We start from the raw sequence: 19945 nt of genomic DNA, 5'->3' as shown, positions 1-19945 counted from the left end.
GATATAGAAGAGTAAGGGGAGACATGATAACCACCTACAAAATTCTCAGGGCATTTGACAGGGTGGACAAAGACAAAGTCTTTAGCGCAGGCAGAACACGAACAAGAAGACACAGGTAGAAGCTGAGTACTCTAATGAGCCACAGAGACATTAGAAAGAACTTTTTTTCAGTGTCAGAGTGGTTAACAGATTGAATGCATTAGGCAGTGATGTGGTGGAGGCTGACTCCATACACAGTTTCAAATGTAGATATGATAGAGCCCAGTAGGCTCAGGAATCTGTACACCAGTTGATAGGTGGGACCAAAAAGCCAAAACGCAACCCCCGCAAGCACAACTACGTGAGTACACACACACACACACACACACACACACACACACACACACACACACACACACACACACACACACACACACACACACACACCCACACACACACACACACACACACACACCCACACACACACACACACACACACACACCCACACACACACACACACCCACACACACACACACACACACACACACACACACACCCACACACACACACACACCCACACACACACACACACACACACAAAAGGGTGCAACCTGAGGTGGTGGGCAGCCCGTTGTGCTGCCACTGACAACTGCCAGGGTGTGCTGGGGAGTCATTCTTCTCTTGTCTTTTGTTCCCCTCATCAACACACGAGACAGAACCTGCTCTCTGTCTCTCTGTCTCTCTGTCTCTCTCTCTCTCTCTCTCTTTGTCTCTGTCTCTCTCTCTCTCTCTCTCTATTTTTATCTTCCTTATATATATCTTTATCTGTCTCTGTCTTTGTCTATTAGTATATCTCAATAAAAATAATCATCCTAAGTTACAGTATAAGTAATTCAATAAATAATACCATTAGTATAGTCTCACAATTACTAATATTCCAACTGTAATTACATTATTCCAACTATCATTGCCCCAAACTCACAAAATACAACCATTAAATAAGAATAAAACAATAACACACAAATGCCTACAACCTGAGTTAGCAAAAAAAAAAATCACAATTTCACACCAGTTTACTAAAGAAATCTTGCACGGAGTTTCTGGCCACATTCGACATTAATGCACTAGAGGTTGTCGCCTGTTGAGAGATCACAATTGTGGTAAACGATGCACGAGAGTTCTTGTGAGTTCTTAACACAAGTTCTTGTCGTGAGTTCTAATACGTCTTGATGTGGCGAGTCCCAATACAAGTAACTATTTCCCTGATACATGATAAAATGAGTGTGAGTGTGTGTGTACTCACCTATATGTACTCACCTATATGTGCTTGCAGGATCGAGCATTGACTCTTGGATCCCGCCTTTCTAGCTATCGGTTGTTTACAGCAATGACTCCTGTCCCATTTCCTTATCATACCTAGTTTTAAAAGTATGAATAGTATTTGCTTCCACAACCTGTTCCCCAAGTGCATTCCATTTTTCTACTACTCTCACGCTAAAAGAAAACTTCCTAACATCTCTGTGACTCATCTGAGTTTCCAGTTTCCACCCATGTCCCCTCGTTCTGTTATTATTACGTGTGAACATTTGATCTATTTCCACTTTGTCAATTCCCCTGAGTATTTTATATGTCCCTATCATATCTCCTCTCTCCCTTCTTTTCTCTAGTGTCGTAAGGTTCAGTTCCTTCAGCCGCTCTTCATATCCCATCCCTCGTAGCTCTGGGACAAGCCTCGTCGCAAACCTCTGAACCTTCTCCAGTTTCTTTATGTGTTTCTTCAGGTGGGGGCTCCATGATGGCGCGGCATACTCTAAGACGGGTCTCACGTAGGCAGTGTAAAGCGCCCTAAAAGCTTCCTCATTTAGGTTTCTGAATGAAGTTCTAATTTTCGCCAGTGTAGAGTACGCTGCTGTCGTTATCCTATTTATATGTGCCTCAGGAGTTGTGTGTGTGTGTGTGTGTGTGTGTGTGTGTGTGTGTGTGTGTGTGTGTGTGTGTGTGTGTGTGTGTGTGTGTGGGCCAGTTGGTAGGTCATTAATTCCTAATTACACAACTATAGTGGTGATGCAGGAGTACCATTGTTGCTGCTGCTGATTTCAGACGACCCTCCACCAGAGTGAGGGGAGCGTCGGAAGTAAGGGGAGGGGAGGGGAGAGTGAGGGGAGAGTGAGAGGAGAGTAAATGAAAGAAGAGGAGGGAATGAGAGGTCAGATAGAAATGAGGACATTGAAGGAAAGTACAGCAAGATTGAAAGAAGGAAGAAAAGATGGCGATGGAAAAGAGGAGAAGGGGGGAGAAGGATAAGGAAGAGAGAGAGAGAGATGGAGGAGAAGGAGGAGGACGAGGTGGGGAAAGAGGAGAAGGAAGACAGGAAGAGGCTCATAATACTCTTGTGCCTTATATAGCATAAGAAAGCGAACTGATAAATAGGCAATTCTGCCTTACCCTTTCAGCGGTCGAGGAGAGTAGTGAGGTGCCCCTCACAACACAACACAACACTCACAACACAATAAACACCAGTGTTTTGTCCCTCAAGTTGCCTCTTGTGTTTGTAGTGAGAGTTTGGAGGGACCCGTGTGTGAAGACAATGCTTTCATTACGAGATACGAGAGGTGGACAATGTCAAATTAGTCAACAATCAACCACTCACACACATCCACACCCGATCACATATACACACACCCGTTCATCCACATCTAAACCCCGTTCATCCACATCTACATTCACCCACTGTCGCTCACACAAACACGCTTCAACTTATATCCATTCCCAAATACACTTCCCACATCCCTTACCCACACATACGCCAACACCCACAAACACATTCCCATAAAAGATATATACCCAATGCACACCCACTGACACGACACGCGCCCCACACATCCTAACCCTCCCACACCCACACACACACATACACACACACACACACACACACACACACACACACACACACACACACACACACACACACACACACACACACACACACACACAGTATACAAACCCAGAGACACCCCCCATACACACGCACCCACATCCTAAACACACACACACACCACATACAAAGACAAAGACGTACCCTCCCCCCCACACACACACCTACCCACATCCCACAGACAACCTCTCCCCTCGTTTCTTACACATACACATAATCCACATACAAACACGTCCACTGTACACCGAGGTCCTGATACACTCATACGTTCCAGGACTAAACATCGCATAATATAACAAATTATGATAACAGTATCTTAAGAGTAATAGTTTAACGATGTACTATGAAGCAAATTTAACCTACAATAGAAGATAGAACATGAAATACAACAAATATATATGAAAGGAAACAGGACTGACCTGAACCCTACACAACCCATCAGCAGAGGACAGGCACAGACCTCCGGAACCAGGTTCTGTGGTTCAAGTCCGAACCACAGAACCTGTCACATAGAGAATGAGAAGGACGAGAGGCAGCAAGTTTTCCTGGATTACGACACAAGAGGAGAGACAGAAGGCCGAAATAGAGGAACCTGAACCCCCAGAAGCACAAATCAGAAGGGATAGAGGGACCAGAACCCCAGTACCACGGTCCAGAAGGGTTAGAGGACCCTGAACCCCCCCCCCCCAGGTTCCATCATAATATCCCCTCTTCATCTTCCTACCCCAGCACGAGATGACACTAGACCTAAAAACAAGGGTAAACTGAGCCAGAACTCACCTGGACGCGAGCCTCGGACAAGTCTAGTCTCATGGCCAGTTCCTCCCTGGTGAAGACGTCCGGGTACTGGGTCTTCTCGAAGGCCCGCTCGAGCTGGTGAAGCTGGTAGGTGGTGAAGGTGGTCCGGGAGCGGCGGACCTGCGGGCGAGGGGCACCAGTACTCGTCAGCTTCAAGGGAGAAGAAGAGAGAGAGAGAGAGACCTGTAGTGCACGCCTGCCCTAGTCTACACCCAATATACGTACCCTCACATACCCACACATACCTCGGGCTGAATAATACACACACATGTACGTGTGAACAAAATTAGGGAAAGTTACAGAGAGGAACTTCCTAACATAAAAGGATGACACGAGAGAAAGGGAGGAGATACATGGAACCTATTAGACCTGATCGCTACTCAAACCGAGGAAGACATGGAGAACTTGAAAAATGAAATACCAATAGAATCCAGTGATCATTGTGTACTAATCTTTGACTATATGTTCGAACTTAAAACTTCGATTTGCGGGACAACGGGTCAAGGAAAGAAGAGTTGATAATAGAAAAGGGGATTACATGAGGATAAGAGAGTATCTGGGAAATGTACACTGGGAGGAAGAACTTAGAGAGGAAAGACGGTGCAAGAAATGATGGATCAAGTCAAATGGAGATGCAAAGATTCTGGTGAGTATTTCATTCCTACAAAAAGGAAAATAAATAGAAAGGATATAACGACCAATGATTCAGTAAGCAGTTCAAGGAAGCAAAGACGAAAAACGGGAGAGAACGGAGGAAATACAGAGGTCAAAAAGCAGAGGAAAACCGGAAATAGATGAAACAAAGCTGGGAACGAATAAAAATATATATACGGTATAAGAAGAGTGTCAGAAAGAAATTACAAAAATGATATTGTTGTTAAAGCAAAGAAACCACAAAAAAAAAATCCTACACAGTCATATAGTAAAGAAAATGAGAGTGAACGACCGAATGACTCGATTACGAAAGAAGGAAGGTGAATATAAAGAAAACGATAAGGAAATGTGTGAGGAACTTAATGCAGGCTTCCATGCTCTGGTTTACAACTGAACCTGGACACCTCCCGGTGGTAGAAGAAGTGGTAACCCTAGATGAAAGACTATTAAATATCGAGGAAACAGTAGAGAAAGAAAGTAAGTAAGCATCTAGCATCACTAGAGGTAACTAAAGCTTTTGAACCAGACAACATATCAGTGTGTATGTTAAAAGAAGCAGCACAGAGCCTCAACGGACCTCTGCCATTTATCTTTAAAGAAGCAATTACTAAGAGTGAAGTATTCAGTTGCTGGAAGAAGGCAAATGTACTACCACAACCCTTCTCTCACTACCAAAATCACTCTCACACTATCACAATTACTCTCACAGTAACGCAATCATAAAAACACTACCACAATTACTCTCACAGTAACGCAATCATAAAAAACACTACCACAATTACTGCCCAACCACTTGAACTGGGAGGTCTCGCTTATTGCAGGTCGGAGTTCAATCCTCGACCGTCCAAGTGGTTAGGCACTATTCCTTTCCTCCGTCCAATCCAAAGTCCTTATCCTAATATCTTTTACAAGTGCAATGTAGTTGTAATTGCTTAATGTTTTCTCCTGATAATTACCTTACCACAATCACTCTCACAACATCACAATCACTTTCACACACCCACAATCACTCACACTGTCACTCGCACTACCACAGTCACTTTCACATTCCCACAATCACTCACACTACGACAATCACTATTACACTGCCACCATCACTCACATTCTCATACAATCACTCACAATACACTTATATACCTGTAATTGTACTCATCCCTGTACATACAATTAATAAATAATGACTATTTTTACCTAACGCCTGTTTCTTAATCATGTTGATAATTCTGAATTGATTATTGCCTGATAGGGAACAGGGGTCAAGCTACTGGGCCCCGCCTCCTAGCAATAGGGAGCCTGGTGCCACTATTCCTTTCCTACGTTTCAGTAACCTCTCATGTCTGCTAATGAGCATGTACATGGAGGTAGCATCTACCTTGCTTAGCTTGTTTCTTTTCTTTACTACAGCAAATGAAAGCTTCCTTTCTTTACTACAGCAAATGAAAGCTTCCTTTCTTTACTACAGCAAATGAAAGCTTCCTTTCTTTACTACAGCAAATGAAAGCTTCCTTTCTTTACTACAGCAAATGAAAGCTTCCTTTCTTTACTACAGCAAATGAAAGCTTTATTGTATCTTTTCCACACGTTAATGTATCCGAGCTCGTCCTGTACTGCCTTGTTCCTGTCAACCCTGTATACTCTTCCCCCTCAGTATCTTATACGTTGTGATCATATCTTCTAAGGTCGTTCTCTCTCTTCTTGTGTCTGTTTGGTTGAGCTCCTTTAACCTGTCTTCGTTGCTTAAGTTTCATTATGTCTGGTACCAGCTCGATAACAAACCTCTGGGCATTATTAAATCTTCTTGTGCTTCCCAAAGTTGGGATTCCATGCTCGGGCTGAACATTCTTGAGCTGGTCTGACATAGGTTGTGAATTGGTGGATAACAGTCATTGTGTTAGTCTAAGAGTGCGATAATATTGCACTGTTGTGATCTAAAAGGGAAAGATATGGCACTGTTGCCGTCTAAACGTGAGGTAAAATGACACTGATGTGGTCTAAAAGTGTGGTAAAATGACACTGATGGTCTAAAAGTGAGGTAAAATGACACTGATGGTCTAAAAGTGAGGTAAGATGACACTGATGGTCTAAAAGTGAGGTAAGATGACACTGATGGTCTAAAAGTGAGGTAAGATGACACTGTGATGGTCTAAAAGTGAGGTAAGATGACACTTATGTGGTCTAAAAGTGAGGTAAGATGACACTGATGGTCTAAAAGTGAGGTAAGATGACACTGTGATGGTCTAAAAGTGAGGTAAGATGACACTTATGTGGTCTAAAAGTGAGGTAAGATGACACTGATGTGGTCTAAAAGTGAGGTAAGATGACACTGTGATGGTCTAAAAGTGAGGTAAGATGACACTTATGTGGTCTAAAAGTGAGGTAAGATGACACTGATGGTCTAAAAGTGAGGTAAGATGACACTGTGATGGTCTAAAAGTGAGGTAAGATGACACTTATGTGGTCTAAAAGTGAGGTAAGATGACACTGATGTGGTCTAAAAGTGAGGTAAGATGACACTGATGTGGTCTAAAAGTGAGGTAATATTGTGGTGAAGACTAATAGTGCATCAGTAGGGTGCATGAGAGGCAGAAGCGGCTCACCTTACGGGGTTTGTCAGGGTCGAAGGGATCAGGGTGTTGATCAGGACACTCGGGGGAGGTGGCGGAGTCGCCCTCTCCTCCTGGGGACACCTCAGGACTGCCAACACTCATGCCAGACTCTGCAACACAAACACATAAGGCGACGTCAGTATGGGTCAATATGTGATTGATGAGAAAATCTTGAGATAATGGAATGGGATCGAACTCTCACCTCTGGACTCCCCCAGACACACACACGCATACACAACCGACTGAACCATAAGGATACTCCGGTAACCTTATATATATATATATATATATATATGTGTGTGTGTGTGTAGCCTGAAATTGTTATATAAGAGCCCTAATGGACTTGATAAAATATTTTTTGTAATTTACCTTACAAAATATGCTCACTAAGAATACATAATTTCAACTTGGTATTTACTGTGTCATTAATTTACGCCATACATATAATTTTGCATTTTTAAGAAATAATTTTTGTTCACAAAGTAAAACAAAAAATGTAGAGAAATTTTCATCCATTAAACGGTTGCTTATAACTGAAACTCGTGGGCACAAGTGGGTACAGATGTACCCAGCTATGTGTGGGTATAGCTGGGCATATGTATGATACAGTCGGGAACGTGTGGGTACAGCTGTACACAAATAGGTACAGCAGGGCATAGGTGTACATAACTGAACATGCACAATGTCCTTAAAGGAAGGGGGGAGCAGGACAGATTGGAGACTCCCCAAGACGTAGGCTTCACTGCAGGCCTGGGCGAGGTGGGGCGAGGTGGGACGAGGCCGGGCGAGGTGGGACGAGGCCGGGCGAGGCCGGGCGAGGCCGGACGAGGCCAGGCGAGGCGAGATATGGCCGGGTAGTGAGAGGCGAGGATAAAGTGGGTGGCGGGGTGCGGAGCTGGCTGGCCGGCCTGGCGGTTACACGCCTCCAACACTCTGTAATCCTTCATTTGGCGGCCACCGTTGCGTGAACTGATGGTTGGTGACGCTAAGCCGGCCAGAGGTGTTGGTGAGGTGAGCACCACGCCGCCGTCACCAACACCACCACCACGTCGCCATCACCAACACCACCACCACGCCATCACCAACACCACTACACAACACCATAACCACCCAACATCACATCAATGAACCACCACCACCACACTCTTAAACACCCACAAGCAATGTGTTACTGGATTGTGACCATTATCGTTCATAACAAACATTAATGACCATTGATATTGAACAATTAATGTCCATACTAAAGTTTCAGACGAAGAGAGCTCAAAACCCTTCAAATCTATTCAAAGACGCCAATGGCGTTCACTGCAGACAGAATAATGTCTAAATCTAGAAAATGAACGCGATACTAGATGGCTACCTTGTCGTTTCCTTGAGAGAATTTCGGGGCTTAGCGTCCCCGCGGCCCGGTCGTCGGCTAGGCCTCCTGGTCTTAGATAAATGATAACGCTAGTTAGATTTTATCTAACCCTGCCTAACATATGTTTAATAACTCAATCCAACCCTAACCTAGCCTGGCTTAGCCTAACCCAACCCAACCCCAACCTAACCTAACGTAGTCGAGCCTAGTCTAACCCAACCCAACCAAACTTAACTTAACTTGGAATATAATGTCTAGATTACAGTCATTGTAATACAGATTTAACATAAATTCCATTGAAAAGAAAGAAGAATGCTTAAGTTATTCAACAACATCAAGATCTACCTTACTAAATTACATTACTGAAAGGTATAGAGTGAGGGGGGAATATGGCTGAAGTGTACAGATGACTTCAAGATACGAATTGAGAGAACATGAACAAAGTGTGGAAAGAATCCAACCAAAATAGAACCCGTTACAACGGATGGAGCTCTTAACAACAGAGGCCACCCGTTACAACGAATGGAACGCGTTACAACAGACAGAAGTCCCAACAATGGATAGTACTCACAGGAAGGGATTGAAAACTCGCACCAAAGGTTAGAACTCGCAGTACTGGATAGAACCCATCATCCATTACCCAATGGATAAAACTCACAAAACCTATGTAAATTGAACATATTTACATTTGAAAAGAATATATGAACCAATAGTTCGGCATCAGAGAGCAAGATGGAAGAAGAAACTGAAGAAGAGAAGAAAGATGGAGAGAAACTGGAAGAAGCTGCAAGAAGCTGCAAAGACAGCGGCACTGAAGCACTTGTCTTGATAAGCTTCATAAAGGGATAGACATATCCAGGGATTTCATGACGCTGCTGGAAGCCCTGGCTTTACCCTGGTGTAGCTTCACTGTATTGCACCTGTAGCTTCACTGTATTGCACCTGTTGGTTCACTGTATTGCACCTGTTGGTTCACTGTATTGCACCTGTACGTTCACTGTATTGCACCTGTACGTTCACTGTATTGCACCTGTACGTTCACTGTATTGCACCTGTACGTTCACTGTATTGCACCTGTACGTTCACTGTATTGCACCTGTACGTTCACTGTATTGCACCTGTAGTAAGCACCTGGTTCTGCGCTAGTGTGGGCTACTGTTGAATGTTTTAGCATTAGTAAAGGCTTGTTCTACGCTGGAGTAGAACGTATCTTCACAGAAGATGACTACTCATCGCCATCTTCCCCCCCTCATTCCATCTGTCACCTTCTCATTTCATCTGTCACCTTTTCATTCCATCTGTCACCTTCTTCTCATTCCATCTACCCCCATCTTCTCATTCAACCTACTACCTCACATTTCACTCCCCTCATGTGCCAACAGATAATCATCTCATTCATTTCCCCCTCCTCATCACAAACTCATCTTCACACACCCCCTCCACCCTCTACACCCGATAGGGCCTCATTTCACAATCACTTCATCCTTCTCATTACCCGCGTTCCATTCAACAAGCCGTTCTCATTTACACCTCATAAACCTCATCTTCAATTCACAAGAGTCCCTCCCCGCCCCTCCTTATCTCCTCCCCGCCCCTCCTTATCTCCTACCCGCCCCTCCTTATCTCCTACCCGCCAGTCAGCTCTAACTCAGCGCATAGCTCATTTGCATACAAGTGGGAGCCCAGGAAGGTGAACAATATGAGGTCTAGGGGAATCAAGACGTCGGAGTTGACCCGTCGTAAGCCCATATGGGATTCACCGCTGAACCGGTCTTCATCGGAACTAAATATGTTTTCAAGGTAATACAAGGGAAAATGACAAGAAAATGAACGCTGGAAGACACTTAAATCGTCTATACTGTGAGAGGGGGAGCGGGGGGTGACATCCGTCTATGAACGTGAGGAAAGTATTGGATAAACGTTCCATAGAAAGCATATAAATACCGGATTACAGACGTTCCAATGATGATTCAAATGTTTATATTCTACGTCTGGTTTTGAGGTTCGTATTGATGACACCATATTGATATAAGCATCAATAATAACACTATGATATAAGGGGTCGCTAATGACACCATGGGTCGCAATTAAAATAGTAAGAGACTATAACAAAATCTAAAAATTGGAAATACAATAAAATACATTGATAGGGCAATAATCAACAAGAAGTATAATGGAGATTGAAGTAAACCAATGATGCAAATAATTACTGATCACAGAAAGGGGACAATAAAAAGCTTCAACAGTTGGGGTCCGCAAGCCCCAAGAAGGTGGTGAAAGGCGAGACATTAACGGCTGGCAAGTGACTTCACGGACCGATTCGGCGGGAATTTAGCACCTAACCTCAAGCTCCTTCTCTCAAGGAGACCGCTGAGAGTCTTCTATCGGGTCCTGGAGACCACCGAGTCTTCTATCAGGTCCTGGAGACCACTGAGAGTCTCATCTCAGTGAGGAAGTTTCCTGTGATCGACTCAAAACAATATTGGAAGGCACTGACATTTGGGAGAGAGAGAGAGAGAGAGAGAGAGAGAGAGAGAGAGAGAGAGAGAGAGAGAGAGAGAGAGAGAGAGAGAGAGAGAGAGAGAGAGAGAGAGAGAGAGAGAGAGAGAGAGACAGAATGAGAAAGGTGATAATCATTCCCACCTCCCGTCCCAGGATTCAGGCTAGGCGGAAGGGGACTCGCAGCCACTTGGACAGGATTCAAATAGGTGTCGCCAAAGGTGTGCGAGTCAAACTTTGCGCCTCTCCAGCTGGCTTCACAAAGGACTGGTACCCGTCACAATCTCCACTCTGGTCCGTGGCGAGGCGGACCAGAATGCATTAGGCAGTGATTTGGTGGAGGCTGACTCCATACACAGGTATGGAGTCAGCCTCCACCATTCCTGAGTCCCAGTAGGCTCAGGAATCTGTACACCAGTTGATTGACAGTTGAGAGGCGGGACCAAAGAGCCAAAGCCTAACCCCCGCAAGCACAAATAGGTGAGTACACACCACGCCTGGTGCTCGACTCAATGGAGCAAGTGAACCACGTGTTGATGAGATACGACCAATGGCATGTCCAGTGAAGGCAAGGGGAAGGATGGAGGGAGTCAGAGCACCTTCCTTCTCCAACTCCAACGCTGCATACCTCCCTTACACTATGAATTTTCACCAACAATCTCCCACAACACCCCGTCACCAACGCTCCCCCTCTCCACCAACACCCCCCAATCACCTCCTCATCCCCATATTTAACATTTCCAACCAGTTTTATCATGTGAACAATACTCCGGTCACCAGTCGTCCGGGGCTTCGTTAAGAGACTTCACATAGAGATTAGCTAATGATCTTCTTGTTCTTGGTACGACACGAAGCCCACTCCAACATATCCTTTACCTGGGATCATGACGGGAATGACAATATTGACGGTGGTGATAATAATGTTGATTAATGATGTAGTTGCGGTGGTTCTTGCCCTTGCTGGGGTGGTTCTTCTCCGGCCCCGACCACGGCGGTCTCCGGGTTTGGAGTCCCTGTGGCTTCTTTAACCAACTTCGAGGTGAACGCCGGAGCAAGAGCCCCCGAGGGCAGTTCGTAGTAGCCTTCAACCTCGTTCTGGCAGTTCCTGCGATGGCGCTGGACCCAATCGTATTGGTGTTAGCCTTTCCATTGGAGATTTTCAGCGCCGTGGAGAGGGAGGGGGGACCTGCTGCTTGGGTAACAGCTTCTCCACCGTATCAATTTACTCTGGCTTTGCTCCCTGGAGAGGTCCTCACGCCCCCTTGGCGGCAGGTTCCGTAGCGTCCTCACGCCCCCCTGGCGGCAGGTTCCGTAGCGTCCTCAGCGCCCTCCCTGGCGGCAGGTTCCGTAGCGTCCTCAGCGCCCTCCTGGCGGCAGGTTCCGTAGCGTCCTCAGCGCCCTCCTGGCGGCAGGTTCCGTAGTGTCCTCACGTCTCCCTGGCGGCAGGTTCCGTAGCGTCCTCAGCGCCCTCCCTGGCGGCAGGTTCCGTAGTGTCCTCACGCCCCCTTGGCGGCAGGTTCCGTAGCGTCCTCACGCCTCCCTGGCGGCAGGTTCCGTAGCGTCCTCACACCTCCCTGGCGGCAGGTTCCGTAGCGTCCTCACGCCTCCCTGGCGGCAGGTTCCGTAGCGTCCTCACACCTCCCTGGCGGCAGGTTCCGTAGCGTCCTCACGGCCCCCTGGCGGCAGGTTCCGTAGCGTCCTCACACCTCCCTGGCGGCAGGTTCCGTAGCGTCCTCACACCTCCCTGGCGGCAGGTTCCGTAGCGTCCTCACACCTCCCTGGCGGCAGGTTCCGTAGCGTCCTCACACCTCCCTGGCGGCAGGTTCCGTAGCGTCCTCACACCTCCCTGGCGGCAGGTTCCGTAGCGTCCTCACACCTCCCTGGCGGCAGGTTCCGTAGCGTCCTCACACCTCCCTGGCGGCAGGTTCCGTAGCGTCCTCACACCTCCCTGGCGGCAGGTTCCGTAGCGTCCTCACACCTCCCTGGCGGCAGGTTCCGTAGCGTCCTCACACCTCCCTGGCGGCAGGTTCCGTAGCGTCCTCATACCTCCCTGGCGGCAGGTTCCGTAGCGTCCTCACACCTCCCTGGCGGCAGGTTCCGTAGCGTCCTCACACCTCCCTGGCGGCAGGTTCCGTAGCGTCCTCACACCTCCCTGGCGGCAGGTTCCGTAGCGTCCTCACACCTCCCTGGCGGCAGGTTCCGTAGCGTCCTCACACCTCCCTGGCGGCAGGTTCCGTAGCGTCCTCACACCTCCCTGGCGGCAGGTTCCGTAGCGTCCTCAGCGCTTTCTCTCCATCTTGCAAGCCTCTGAAGCTCTCTTACAATCTTATCGGGGCACATTAGCTCTCTCCTTTCTATAAATGGAAAGGTATGGAAAAGGCACCACTGACCACCAACATCGGCGCCTACCTCAGTGCTCTCTCTCTCTCTCTCTCTCTCTCTCTCTCTCTCTCTCTCTCTCTCTCTCTCTCTCTCTGTCTCACCGGCAACGAGCTATAAATTACCCACAAGACGGCAGTCGGAGCTAGACTTTCTAATCTCGAGTCTTGTGTAAATTCTTCAATAGAGACTAAATGCTACGGATTCAGCTCACACGCCGACTGCACAATGAACAATTAAATGTAAATACCTTTGAGGATGGTGGTTCCACGGATTAGCCTCCCGCTCTTTTGAATGGTCCAATTTACCTAAAGAAGTACCCAATTCCAGCCCACATTCTGGCGGGTATTTTGGAGAGCCTAGGATAAACCTCCTCCCCCCCCCCTAACCTGCCCTTCTAATTTAAATCCCAACACAAAGAAATGGCGCCGCTACGACAAATTGGTTGATTCTATTCGCACCCTATTATGTTCATTACAATTTTAAGGCCATTTCACACTCCTGTTGGCTTGAATTGACATCCAAATTGAGGAAGCAGGAGGAAGACTTGAAGAGGTCGCTTGAAATTGAGTCACTTTGAGTCAATTTATGACAATTTGGAGTTAATTTGCCTCCCGGGATGGGAAGGCGCGGATGGAACAGAGTAGAAGGGGAAAAAAGGTGTTGGTGAAGTGAATGAATAAATGTGTAATTGATAAAAAAATAAAAAATCCATTGTCGAGCGAACAATTAGGAACCAAACGCATCTGTTTTGCTCGTTACAATGGGCCATTTCGAGGGCATTTTGAAGTACCCAGTTCACTAAGACAAAGGCTGTATGGGAGATAAGATGGCTCGTCTAAAATACTAGCCTAAAATGGCTAAAAGCCTAAGAAAAATATATTATTGATAATGAATTTTATAATTAACTAAAATCATATATAAAGTAAATCTCTATATACAAAAATACTAAACAGAAGCAGAAACACTGATTTCTATGCACTCCCATCGATGCATTGACCATAATTGAATCTGAATAACAATTTAGATTGTGAAATTGAATCGAGTTAGGGTCGCGCGTAACCATTTTGAAAGCGATTTTTTGAGCAATTGAAAACATAAATTGGTTAATGGGACGGAAGATGAAAAAAAAGCAGGGAAACAATTTGAAAAAACTAAAAAAAAAAAAAAACGTCAGTGACCAATAGGAACGACGGGATTGGAATGAACGTTGATATTGTCAGCCAATCACAGCTCTTCTTTTTGTATTTTAAATAACAAAAATTCCCCCCCTCCTATCATGCAGAGGAATAAACGGTCGTATTAATTTTCCGCAGTTCAGTTCTAACGGACAGTCGGGACAAAGTCAAAACCCACCGCTACTGGTTTTATTTGCAAATGGCGCGCGCTATGCAGGTCCTGCAACAATGCATGCCACTAATTGGCCTGTGTGTGCGGTTCAATTCAATTAATTAGGGATTGACGAGCGGCCATTGTTAGGCGGAGCATCGAACGATAAGCTCATAGTTTGCCCCGCTCATTATCGGCTCTCTTGTTTGTGCGTATGTGTCATAACAAATCCGGAAAAAAATATTAAATTTTTACGTTTGAAAAATTTAATCAAATTCCCAATCGGATTAAACATTGGCCGGATGAAAGAGTTGGGAATCAACTGGCCGCGCTTCCCTTTTGTTATGCGGAGTCCGGTAATAATATGATGCTCAAAACATTGAAGGAAATTCGCGGAAAAAAAGACAAAAACATATGCCAATTGCTAACTGCGGATTGCTCCTGTATCGTTATATGATTTTTACAGCACAATTAATGCCAATTGTTCGCAGCAGCATTTTTGTCCTGAAGTTTTGACGACACAAAAAAAGTTATCTTTCTATTTCAGTTGACCCAGATACACACCTCGTCCCGTTTTCTGTTGAGAAAATACATCTTTATGGTTTTACATCATTGAGGACTGGAAACATGTACTATAATCACTTTCTGTGGTTGATTGTTCAATAAATCACTTAATAATAAGTTTAACTGATTTCTAACCCTGTCCGAGGAAGATAGAAGAATATATATATATATATATATATATATATATATATATATATATATATATATATATATTTATATATATATATGTCGTACCTAGTAGCCAGAACGCACTTCTCAGCCTACTATGCAAGGCCCGATTTGCCTAATAAGCCAAGTTTTCCTGAATTTATATATTTTCTCTAATTTTTTTCTTATGAAATGATAAAGCTACCCATTTCATTATGTATGAGGTCATTTTTTTTATTGGAGTTAAAATTAACGTAGATATATGACCGAACCTAACCAACCCTACCTAACCTAACCTAACCTATCTTTATAGGTTAGGTTAGGTTAGGTACCCGAAAAAGTTAGGTTAGGTAAGGTTAGGTAGGTTAGGTAGTCGAAAAATAATTAATTCATGAAAACTTGGCTTATTAGGCAAATCGGGCCTTGCATAGTAGGCTGAGAAGTGCGTTCTGGCTACTAGGTACGACATATATATATATATATATATATATATATATATATATATATATATATATATATATATATATATATATATATATATATATATATATATATGTCGTACCTAGTAGCCAGAACTCACTTTTTGGCCTACTATTCAAGGCCCGATTTGCCTAATAAGCCAAGTTTTCCTGAATTAATATATTTTTTCTAATTTTTTTCTTATGAAATGATAAAGCTACCCATTTCATTATGTATGAGGTCAATTTTTTTTTATTGTAGTTAAAATTAACGTAGATATATGACCGAACCTAACCAACCCTACCTAACCTAACCTAACCTATCTTCATAGGTTAGGTTGGGTTAGGTTGCCGAAAAAGGTAGGTTAGGTTAGGTTAGGTAGGTTAGGTAGTCGAAAAAACATTAATTCATGAAAACTTGGCTTATTAGGCAAATCGGGCCTTGCATAGTAGGCTGAGAAGTGCGTTCTGGCTACTAGGTACGACATATATATATATATATATATATATATATATATATATATATATATATATATATATATATATATATATATATATATATATATATATATATATACAATCTTTGGACAACACCCACCAGTGGGACTCGAACCCAGAAAGCACAACTACCTTCCAGTAGCTGCCATAACTAGTACGCTTTAACCCACTACACCATCAGACCCTACAAAAGAAGTAGAGACTTCGAGATATATATACATCTCAAATATCTCCACTTCCCGAGGGCACCAGACAAGTGTGAGGTTAGTCTGCGTTTTTCATCAAGCCACTGTCAATGTGAGAGAACTCGTGTCCATGCTATAAGCCTATACTTGCATAAATCACAAGTGAAGATTAACAATCTTCATTGTTAGGTGAAGATTGGGTGTTGTCCAAAGATTGTTAATCTTCACTTGAGGTTTATGCAAGTATAGGCATATATATATATATATATATATATATATATATATATATATATATATATATATATATATATATATATATATATATATATATATATATATATATATATATATGACAATGTCAGACCACGGAGGAAAATGAAACAGGAAATTTCCTTAAGTACTTTCGTATATTAAATACATCTTCAGAAGGAATCTGAGATTCCTTCTGAAGATGTATTTAATATACGAAAGTACTTAAGGAAATTTCCTGTTTCATTTTCCTCCGTGGTCTGACATTGTCATATATATATATATATATATATATATATATATATATATATATATATATATATATATATATATATATATATATATATATATATATATATATATATATAATATAAATGTTGGTTAGCATTGTAAATTGCTACTTGGAACTTTTTGTTCCAAGTAGCATATCTTAAACAACAACAACAGCAACAACAACGATATAAGTTGTCAGTAGCATCCCAAAGGCACACTTGTCTAGGTTCCTTATGGTTGTCGTGGCTCAGCCATCTTAATTGTTTCTAGATTATCTAATGCAATGACTCCTGACCTCTGTCTCTGTCATATCTATTTGTTTACATTAAGAATGGAGTTCGCTTCTTCAATTTGCTTGTCTACTTAATTTCATTTACCTACTACTCTTACGTTCATTTACCCACTGAACGATGTTGTGACTTTTGTCATTGTAGAGTATGCTGGTGATGCTATGATAGTGATATGTCTCCGTAGTTAGGCTTGAAGTTATATCCACTCCTCAGATCTTTTTCTCTAGTCGTTACAGGAAGGTAGATTTCCTTCATTGTGTACTGTCCATCTGGTCTCTTAGCACCTATATACCAATTTATATTGGAATATAGGAGATTGGAATATAGGAGATTGGAATATAGGAGATTGGAATATAGGAGATTGGAATATAGGTAATATATACTATATTCCAATCTCCTTACACTTGTTTATGTTGTACGTTAATAACTATTTCTCGGACCAATTCTGCAGGTTGTCTAATACATCTTTGGGTATTTTACACTTCATATATCCCGAGTTTTCTCATTAACTTTGCATCATCCGCAAACATCGATATATAGGCTTCGACTCCTGTGGTTAAGTCATTAATGTAAATGATAAATAGTATGGGACCCAGCATTGATCCCTGAGGTACTCCTCAGGGATCAGATTGATCGCGCGGGCGCGCGGGCTTGGTGGCTGAGTGGATAGCGCTTGGGGGTCGTAGTCCTAATGGCCTGGGTTCGATTCCCAGCGGAGGTGTTAACAAATGGGCCGAGTTTCTTTCACCCCTGATGCATTTGTTCACCTAGCAGTAAATAGGTACCTGTGAGCTAGACAGCGTGTTTGTGCATATATGTATAACTCTGCAAGAACATACACGTCAAACATTAAATCATATTCTCTAGAAGGCCAATCAATCAATTAAGCCAATAATTAATAATTTAATAAGCCAATAATTAATCAATTAAACCAATCTTCGGAGTGGACGCACGGTATTAACACTTAACAAAGGCTGATGAGTGGCTCTTCCATATTCACAAACTCCACTTACGGAGACACTCAGAAAACTGATATAAATATTCAAATAAAGTATATAATAATATTGTAATGCTCGACTTTTTCCCTCAAAAAGCTCCCTCTCTTGACTAAGAATAAAAGGTTAAAATATTTACTAATGTTATTGAGTTAATAAAATAAGGACTGTTTGAGTTCATGAAAATATGTTTAGAAAAATTTAATTTAAAGTTTTACTTTTCACTATTTGCTGGTATTATTATTATTATTTTTATTATTATTATTATTATTATTATTATTATTATTATTATTATTATATATATAAATTTTAGGTTTGCAAACTAAAACTGCACTTTTTCTTTTCACTTATATGTAGCAATGCGAGGATTCTATCCTTGTACTGAATACTATTGTTTGGTAACAATTTTACTTATTATTATTATTATTATTATTATTATTATTATTATTATTATTATTATTATCTTGTTATATTACAATCAAATAATTCTGAGCAGTAAATATCTTAGCGAGACACAGAAACTAAACAACAGAGAGACTGATTAAGACTGAAAATCATACTGACAGAGGAACCCTCACCGACTTGGAGAGATATCCAAACAAAGAAACTAAACAATAGATAGCAACGTCCTAGATAACATCCGGCTTACTTTATGACGTGAAAAATGCCAACTACTCTACTGACTCATGATGATTGTAAGTTATCTGGGATTGGTTCATTCCAATCCCAGATAAGACTGCCTCCCTCATGGCTGTGGAAGGCAGAACAGGGGCCCCCATCCTCACATTATGAGTGATAGGCAGCCTAGAGGGCCCCGCATCACATATGCTGCCTCATGGCTGTGGAAGGCAGAACAGGGGCCCGATCTTCACGTTATGAGTGATAGGCAGCCTAGAGGGCCCCGCATCACATATGCTGCCTCATGGCTGTGGGAGGCAGAACAGGGGCCCGATCTTCACGTTATGAGTGATAGGCAGCCTAGAGGGCCCCGCATCACATATGCTGCCTCATGGCTGTTGGAGGCAGAACAGGGGCCCCCATCCTCACATTATGAGTGATAGGCAGCCTAGAGGGCCCCGCATCACATATGCTGCCTCATGGCTGTGGAAGGCAGGATAGAGCCCCATCCCCCATCCTGACCAAGCAGTCTGGAAATCCGCCCTATCCTGCCCCCACTCTTCCAGTCGTTAATGGGGCTCCAGCTTGAGACAATAGCCCCAGCTAACTAGGTGATTACTCGCCGCCGATTGTTACCTCGTTCTCGCGGTCGAACCACTAATTGATACGGCCCAATTTAATCGACGCTAACTACCAGTTTTGATCCATGCGGCAGACAAACAATAATAACAGCTTTGTTTCCTATTTCGACGGAGATGTAATCCCTCCTTTGGTTGCAGCCGCGATACGAGGCTAGAGTCCGGACTTTTCTTAAGAACCGGCTGTAGTTGGTGAATACCTGTTGGTAGTGAACTTCGGCCATAACACTTGGTCAAAACATCTCCGCAAGAAAATATCGGATTTTGTTTTTTCGTTTTCATATTGTTTTATGATGCTTTGGACGGGAGAGGAGGGAGGGAGGTTGTTGTCTTAATCTTATAGATGAGAGAAGAGGCGGGAGTTGTCCTCGTATAAGAATAGGAAGTTGTGGTCTTCTTGATATAGACAGGAGAGGAAGTTGGGGTCTTCTTGATATAGACAGGAGAGGAAGTTGTGGTCTTCTTCATATAGACAGGAGAGAAAGTTGTG

At 43.4% G+C, this 19945-nt stretch overlaps 1 protein-coding gene across 1 annotated transcript in view; it reads right to left on the bottom strand.

Moving 5' to 3' along the window:
• Positions 1 to 19945, bottom strand: part of LOC123756437 (retinal homeobox protein Rx1) — a 56279-nt gene that overhangs the window by 19277 nt on the left and 17057 nt on the right. The window contains 2 exon segments of the mRNA XM_045739603.2: positions 3696 to 3863; positions 6965 to 7083. Of these exon segments, the coding sequence (XP_045595559.2) occupies positions 3696 to 3863; positions 6965 to 7083 (287 nt within the window).

The sequence above is a fragment of the Procambarus clarkii genome, chromosome 25, assembly GCF_040958095.1.
Source record: "Procambarus clarkii isolate CNS0578487 chromosome 25, FALCON_Pclarkii_2.0, whole genome shotgun sequence".
NCBI classification, from domain to species: domain Eukaryota; kingdom Metazoa; phylum Arthropoda; class Malacostraca; order Decapoda; family Cambaridae; genus Procambarus; species Procambarus clarkii.
This window is presented reverse-complemented; position numbering and strand designations above follow the sequence as displayed.